At 37.5% G+C, this 8,692-nt stretch overlaps 1 protein-coding gene across 1 annotated transcript; it reads right to left on the bottom strand.

Annotated features, from left to right (window-relative positions):
- Positions 1-980: 980 nt before the first annotated feature.
- Positions 981-8,328, bottom strand: LOC132038563 (glucose-6-phosphate isomerase, cytosolic 2B; the record flags this gene model as incomplete). Its single annotated transcript, XM_059429215.1, has 11 exons — positions 981-1,219; positions 2,264-2,371; positions 2,464-2,553; positions 3,079-3,147; positions 3,227-3,280; positions 3,544-3,617; positions 5,791-5,854; positions 6,796-6,924; positions 7,007-7,060; positions 7,143-7,199; positions 8,242-8,328. Coding segments are annotated over 11 exons (837 nt in total), but the record flags the coding sequence as incomplete, so codon positions are not given.
- Between the last annotated feature and the right edge of the window lie 364 nt (positions 8,329-8,692).

Below are 8,692 nucleotides of genomic sequence, written 5' to 3'. Positions count from 1 at the left end.
CACCCCAAATGAAGGGCAATCCGCGCAAAAAAATAAACTATTCCCCACGGGTTGATTATCTTTTTTTTTGCGCGGATTACCCTTCATTTGGGGTGATCTTTAATTTTTGTCCTTTAAATTGGTGGTCTTCAAGTTTTGTCCGTCGCCTAATATCCCGAGGTTGTGAGTTCAAACCCCAGCTCAGTAAAAAAAAAAAAAAAAATCACGAGGCAGAATTTTGCAAATCTATCCATGCAAATGGGCCTTAAGGCAGAATTTCTGCCTGAAAAACAAAATTTAAAGACCACCATTTTGAGGGGTAAAAATTAAAGACCACCCCCAACAAGGATAATCCTGCAAATTGCCCGTTGATTATTTACCCGTTGACCAACCCAAAACGACCCGTCCAAAAGATGAGTTAGTTTGGATTAAAACGCTATTTTACCTGGCCAGAAAATATCACTAACCCGACTCATTAAAATTTGAACGGGTTGGGCAGATAACCCATGAGTCAAGGTTTGCCACCTCTAGCAGCTCAACACACTTTGGTGTGTGTTCAAGTTATTATCTAGAATTGAAGAAAAGAAAATAAAGATGGTGAGGGTGTTAGCATATGAATAGTGTTCTTGGAAAAGTTGTTACAAGTTTATCTGTGAGTGAAAAGTGAAGATTAAAAAATTTACTTGAAATAATGCACCTTCGCACCTGTATTCAACCTGAAAATTCTTCTTTGCCCCTTCAAGCTAATATTTTGTTCACTTTCACAAACATCGATTTGCATGTGGAATGATCATTATTTTTACAGATGAATCCACAAACAAATGCACAGAATTTTTAGATTTCGAAGGTCATCCCTTAACCATTATATTGCCAACAGCTTAAAATGATACCTACTTGGACACAGCAGCCACACATTTGGCCGCATGGCTGACTGCATTATAAACCAAAACCAAGACAATTTCAGAGGAAAGCATTTAGGTGGACACCATCTAAAGCATGAGTTAAAGAGTTGCAAAACCAAAATTCAATTTTTATTGATAAAACTGCAGCGATACGTTTGCCAAGATGAGTGGCCATACAACACCAAAAACTTGGATGTAACTTTGAAACTGGTTGGTTAACATTAGTTCATTTTTGCTTGGTAGCGAAGTTGAGACCTCCGTTAAACTGTGATTATCAAACTCAATCCTCACATATTTGGTAGACGAGTTGAAGGATCAGAAGGAACATCAGCACTTGCCTGCCAAGGAAAACAATTCGAGTGAACTTTCATTGGATAGAGTCTCCAAGTGTTGAGGAAAGCTTAATATCAAATCAAGATTGTGAAATAAACCTACTTATCAAATCAAAAAGAAAACAGAAAAAGCGCAATGAACTCTCTGTTGGGTTGTCAAGGCTAGGCAATAAGAATATCGGACTTCTATTATGAGACTTAGTAGTGCAAGTGATCAAGAACCTGTTACCTGTATCCAATTAGTTTGTAACCACCATATTGTTGCTAACAACTTACATGGTACTCTTACCCTATTGCACAAGAGCCCAGGGAAAATAAAGAGGGTTATGTTTTACACAAGATTAATCAGGGCTCAATGTCCATGAAAGCAGTCTAGAATATATAGAAAAAATCATCTCGGAAGTAATTCCAAAAAATAGAAATCTGAAAAATTGAACTAAAGCATAAAAGAATCAACCAAAAGGGGCCAGAGGAAGTGGGTTGGCGGGAGATCGATGCAGCATCGCATGAAGGAATTAAATGACTTCAATATGAAGATACTTTGAACGAAAATTGTTTCGTGCTTGCCTAAGAACCAAAACATATTAACATGTCCGCATGTTGCTCATTTTACTTGAAAAGTAAAAAGTTACTCCCTCTGTCCCAAAAAGATTGTCTTAGTTTGACTTGGCATGAAGTTTAAGAAACAAAAGAAGACTTTTGAAATTTGTGGTCCAAAACAAATCTTAGATATTTGTGTGGCTGTAAATCATCTCACAAAGTTAAATTGTTTCTAAATATAGAAACGTGTCAATCTTTTCAGGACAAACTAATAAGGAAAGTAAGACAATCTTTTTGGGGAGGGAGTAACTTTTCCTTTCTTTTTTTTTCTTTTCCAGATAAGCTTGGAACTGTCAATCTCATTTTTCTAAAGTAACATTTCCACAAGTGAAGAAGACAAACTTCCATGCAACAATCTAGGTAATTTGCTGGGAACCATTGGCAGTCTTGTTACCCAGGTTCTGAGAACTGAAGTTTTCCCAATTTTGGTCAAACAAAATCGTGTCGTACCTCAAGATATCTTGTTATCAACGTTTTGGTGCTGAAATTGAAGCCTTCAACTGATTCCCCTTTCTTACGAGATGCATGAAGTTGGTTTCTGACTTTAGTCGCTAGAGACTGCAGAGGACATTAATAAACAGGGTAACCGACATTACATTAGTATCATAGAATGTTCATTGCTCAATTTTAAGGCATTCTCTTAGAAGTACCTTTCCTAGCTCCACACCCCACTGATCAAAAGAATTGATATTCCATACGAAGCCTTGGACTGCAACTCTGTGCTCGTAGATGGCCAGTAGCTGAAAGAAAGGGAAGAAGATAGCGGGAAGTTGTGTTGAAAATTGCTTTCAGTTACTGCAGTAAATTTTTTAGCATAATAAGTTGCTTAGGTTTAAGATGAATCTACTTTTTTTGAATTTTAAATTTCTTTTGGATAGATTAGTTTGTTGAGATATTTTAGTTTTTTGAATATTTGCTATGCAGATTTTCTGTTGTTGTATGTTTTGAACTTGGCTATGTAAAGCCTCTATGCTTACTAAAATTGATTAAGAGACATTTTCAATCAACAGTTTCAACCTTTTTGCTGCATCATTTTTTAAAAAACAACAGTGCTATCAGAGCCTCATTAGTCTTACTGGATCTGTGAGTTCATCTAAAGAACCATTTTTAAAAACTATTTTCAACCCATTTTTATCTCGTGCTTATTTTTGATGTGCCTTTTCAATCAATACCAATTTTTACCAACTTTTAACCCATAGGACATACTGTGATACTCAAAACTCAGAAACACTTGTAAAATGCTTTAGTGGTCTAATATCTCATACCTGCCCAATGTTGTACGCGTTCAATGATGGAAGTAGTATACTTAGAGAAGGTCGATTTCCAGAAAAAGTCTGCAAGATATTGGAGGAGTTTGAGAATAGACCTCTGAGTAAAGCACAGTATCATCAAATAAGGAATGTAAGGAATTACCTTATGAGAAACAAGATGCTCAGGGACACTCTCCTTTTGCAACTGCTCTGGTGTCTGTGAAGAAAGTCAGTACTGATAATCAATTGATACTAATAGATCTAGTCTGATCCTTAACAGAAAAAGGAGGATTTCTTCTTCTTTTTTTAAATTGGGTGGGGAGGGGGGGAGAGCACCTGAATGAAAGAAGCTATGTAGTGAAAATAGAGCTTGTGGCATGTGTGATGCATGATTCTTTACACTAAACTGTAACTGCTGTGAGAGCTGAAAAGCTATGTGGTGGGTATAATGTGGGGGGGGGGGGGGAAAGAGTATCTCACCTTCCCATAAGCAAGGGCATCTGGCTGCGCAAAGAAGTTCGACATGAGCTCATCATGGTTACTCACCACTTCATCTGAAAATGAGTTGCTCAAACTCAAGACAAGGGGAAGCAAATGGAAAAACCAGCAGACTATAACATAGGTGTCAATTTCTTATTTCCTCTTTGTCCGTAAAATGGGAATGGGAGACCATTATATTAGGCTAAAAACGTAGGTCTTTTGCTACATTTCGCCTTATATTTTGAATGCTTTAATCGTTTTTGAGCTAGAACCCAAGTATTATATACTTAATCCCTGTTTTTTTATTGTGTAGGACTCGTTTTCAAGTAGAAGAAATAATTTGGAGCTAAGACAGATGAAATTGAGCTTCACAGTCTAAATAGAAGTTCAAGGAAATTAACCCGAGGGGTTGAGAACCAAGTATGCATGAGAAAAATTGAAGAAAAATAAAAAGGCCCAAAATTACCCTAGCATACTGTGCCCAGCATCGTGTGGCATGAGGTGCCAGGGCAATTTGGGCTCAGAGCTGCAGGAATTATGATCTTGGGAAATCTCTTGGCACGCATGCCAAGCGTCGCGTGGCACGTTGTGTCAAGTCAATTTTGGTTTTCTGCTGTTGGAATCATGGTCTCGGGATTTTACTCTTGGTACGGCATGCCCGGCATCGTGTGGCACATCGTCCCAGGCTTGTTTTGGGCATGTGCGATCCTGCTTTGGATCATTAAGGGTATCTCGGTCTAAGGTCGTTTCTACACAGTATAAATACATGGAAAGCACAATTTTGATAGGAATATTGACCTTCGAAGATCTAGAGGACGGCTAGAGCTTGTGTAGGACTTGTTTTCAAGTAGAAGAAATAATTTGGAGCTAAGACAGATGAAATTGAGCTTCAGTCTAAATAGAAGTTCAAGGAAATTAACCTGAGGGGTTGAGAACCAAGTATGCATGAGAAAAATTGAAGAAAAATAAAAAGGCCCAAAATTACCCTAGCACACCGTGCCCAGCATCGTGTGGCACAAGGTGCCAGGGCAATTTGGGCAGAGCTGCAGGAATTATGATCTTGGGAAATCTCTTGGCACGGCATGCCAAGCGTCGCGTGGCATGTCGTGTCAAGTCAATTTTGGTTTTCTGCTGTTGGAATCACGGTCTCGGCATTTTACTCTTGGTACGGCATGCCCGGCATCGTGTGGCACATCGTCCCAGGCTTGTTTTGAGCATGTGCGATCCTGCTTTGGTTCATTAAGGGTATCTCGGTCTAAGGTCGTTTCTACACAGTATAAATACATGGAAAGCACAATTTTGATAGGAATACCTTCGAAGATTTAGAGGACGGCTAGAGCTTGGAAACACAAGGATTCTAAAAGTTTCCATCAACGATCAATTCATTACAATAGTTTGGATTGAGAAGTTGGTTGTAATATTTTCTAGCTTTTTATTCTTATTGGTAATGTACTACTCCTCTTCTATGGAGTAATTTCCTTATAGGGCGTAGACCGATATGGTGTAAGCAATGATTATGGCTTTCAGGTTTTAACTCTTGTTGAATGCTTAAAACTTGTCGATGGATTTTTAATAAAAATGGTGGACAAATCGTTATTCCATTCTAATCAAAGAAGAAGTCTTTGGATGAATATCTTCTCATTGTATGGTTCGGTTCATATTTAGTAATTCTTCTAAGTAACCGAAAGAACTTACGAATTATTAATTTGAATTGAAGATAGAAAACATTCGCAAGAAGTTTTCCTTGAACAGATCTTATCACAATTTCCTTGCACAAGTTCGCTACGGTTTTCATTATTTTATTAAATGAAAGTTGAGTTCATTCGAAAGAAGAATCTCAAATATCAAACGACAATCTAATTAGTTATTGAATTCGCAAGATTCAATAATACCTAGAAGTGAACCTTGAACAAGAATAGAACCTTAGAGAATAATCTTGCACCTATTTCGTCGATTGCCCTAGTTTGTCTCATTGCTAATTATCACACTGCCCGTTTCTCATCTTGTGAGCCTTTTACTTGTTTAATTTTCATTGCAATACTCGTGGTTTATAACCACCCCAACTACAAGTTATTTTCCAATCAAAATCTATTTGAGCAGTATTTGTGCCAATCCTTGTGGAAACAATAACTTCTTTGTACTATTTTTGACAAGCACGAGCTTAGTTTTTATATATCGGTTTTGCACTCGTCAAACCACATGAAAAAAGAAGAATATGAGAACATAAGAAGTAAAACGAATTTGTACCTTTCAGGTAAATCGGTTGCTGACTCTTAACAACACCAATAAAATCACAAGGAATAACACGTCCCTGAAAGTTCCAGGAAGATGGTATTCAACATCCAAGTGTGATATTGTATCAAACTAAACATACCAAGAGCAGATACATGATCACTTATTTTACTGATAACAATCCGAACAAAATAATAATTCACGGAAGAAGCATGGTGTTCCAAGCAACATTTGTCCTGTACCTTATATGATATCTTAAAGTATATAAAGCTGGAATACATAAAGTTGAGGAGACTGATAAACGAGGTAAAATCATCAAATGAAAAACAAATAACTAAAATCCACTCAGATAACACCACTGAAACTCCTTTCTTCTTTCAGTTTGCCTTTTGGGGTTGGTTGCTTGGGGGGAAGGTGGTTACTCTTCTTGCAGAGGGTTGGAGATGTTAGAGTTTTTAGAGTTTTGGACTATCCCTGCTAACCAACCCTATAATATCAAAATCGACATCCTTCCACCGCCACATCCCTAAAAATTGTAAATGACGAACCAAAGCACCACCTAATTACGACAACAAGACTCACAAATCTACCCTAAAGTAATTCATGTGATATAGTACATAGCATGTCAAAACTCTAGTTTGCGGGACAGGAATGCAAATGGAATTTTCTAATTACCTCGTATGTAGTTTGCAAGAGGTCTACTTCAGATTATATATCATGAATATGCTTTCATAGATTCTTAATTCAAGCAAATGAGCAATACCCTTTTCTTACAGAGGCTTTTCGCGTGAAACATTTTAGTGACATAATCACTACACCTAGAACAACAAATAACAACATAAAGCTCCTAAAATTATATTTTTATTAAGTTCAGCAATATTTAAACAAAAATTTAGTCAACTGTCAATACATCATAAACAAGATAAAGTTGACACATGTTACCGGCCAAAATCAAGCACAGAATGGGCATAATTTCCTAAAAAAAAAACATGAAATGTTGGCACTGGAAATTTATGCTACCTGATGAATTAATTGGTAAAAGCTGTGTTGGCCATTCGTCCCTGGTTCACCAAAATCAATTTCACCAGTCTGGTAAGGAAGAGGGACACCATCAATAGACACCCCTTTCCCATTACTCTCCATACTGACCTGAATTCAATCAAATTTTGGTAAAGGATGTAAGTATGGCATCTGGAGTAACATCCAAGCAAACAAGTTAAGAGTAACATGCCTGTTGAATATGAGGTGCCAACTTTTCCAATGCTTGAGAGTAGGGTAATATTGCCTGAAATACCAAATGTTCAGTAGTATGGTATTGATGAATCAACCAGACGCCTCAGATGCAAGCAGAATGATAATAGACTCACTCTTGCTGGATATCCAAGGAATGAAACATTCCATACACTCAGCAAGCCTAAAATCACCTGAAACACGATGCGATTTTAAGAATCAAGCAATTGAGTTTAGTGATGTGATATTAGCAAATCAAGCATCTGACTAGACAAGCAGAATAAAGTTACTATTAGCAGAACAATGCTTGGGATTGAGGCGCAGTAGTTGTTATATGGGCAGAATAATCCAATAACCAAAGGTGCAAGTATGAAGAGAACGGGAAAAAATAGAAATATAAAGCAAAAAAAAAAATATATATTGCAGAATAAAGGTATCATTTTGGTATCGCGCGTACATTATTATCCTATTACTATGTGTTGCTCCATTTGTTTGTCTTTTTTCTCTTACATTCCTGCATTTGACTACATTTTTTTTGAGTCGAGCGTCTATCGGAAACGGCCTCTCTACCGCATAAAGGTAGAGGTAAGGTCTGCGTACATCACCCTTCCCAGACCCCACTTGTGGGATTACACTGGGTATGTTGTTGTTGTTATAAAGAGGCAACAAAGCGTATAGTTAAAATGCGTAACAGAGCCCGGAGCTAGGAAAGCTTTGATCCTTACGAAACAAAAAGGCAACAGAGAAAGTAGCCTAACCACAGAATGGAAGACTTCAGATTCACTAGCTTGGTAAGACTAATCAGAATAAAAGTATGCAAGGCGGGACCAGGCTAGAGGACTCTGAGCCGTCCCAATTGTCCTAATAGCTGATCACGCAATTAGAACTACAAACTGTTTGATTGCTCTGCGAAAATTGAATCCAACAACAAATCAAGGGTGCAGGCTTGGCTCAATATCCGGCTAGAAATGCAAACTTAATCAGCATAGCACCTCATTGGCTAGGAGTAGAATGAAGCTACCAGTCTAAGATATGGAGGAAACACAAGTAGACATGATATAAATCAGTATAAGTACAAACGTACATTCACTTAGCCCCTCAGTTTTGGACTTCTGAATCACGGGGTATACCAAGTGAACATTGCAGAAATCTTACAGCACTAACATTCATAAGAGAACAGAACAATTAAGTATCAATAGAGAACATAAACATAAGTTTCTATGAGCTGGGACATACAGGTATATTTTTCTCAAATGGTGCTGAGTGGAAATGTTGATCAACACTTGAAGCTCCCTTCAGAAATCTTAACAAGTAGAAAACATGTCAGAAAAATTGATAAAAGCAGTACAAACAGAAGCAAAAGAAAAAAAAGGTAGAAACATGAAACATAACAGTTAAGGAGTTTAATTAACTTTTCTCTTCTCTTCTAACTAAATCTTGTCTCCAGTCATGGGAGAGAAGATCTTCTTCATCTCAGGTGATAAATCTTTTGAAATTTATGAAGATTATGGGAGCTCGGACAGATGGTTCGTATGGGTAGAACGAGGCCGCAGATTTACTAGTCAGATCAAGATAGATGAGGAAAATCTTAGATGGGTATGCACTCAACTGCAGCAAGCCTCAAAAGGGCAGGGGAACCTTTATAGAAGGTGGGGAAGAAAGATTCAAACTTTTGTATACAGGGTCT

This window comes from Lycium ferocissimum, chromosome 11 (assembly GCF_029784015.1).
Source record: "Lycium ferocissimum isolate CSIRO_LF1 chromosome 11, AGI_CSIRO_Lferr_CH_V1, whole genome shotgun sequence".
Lineage (NCBI taxonomy): Eukaryota > Viridiplantae > Streptophyta > Magnoliopsida > Solanales > Solanaceae > Lycium > Lycium ferocissimum.
Note: the sequence above shows the minus strand (reverse complement) of the source record. Positions and strands in the feature narration are given on the sequence as shown.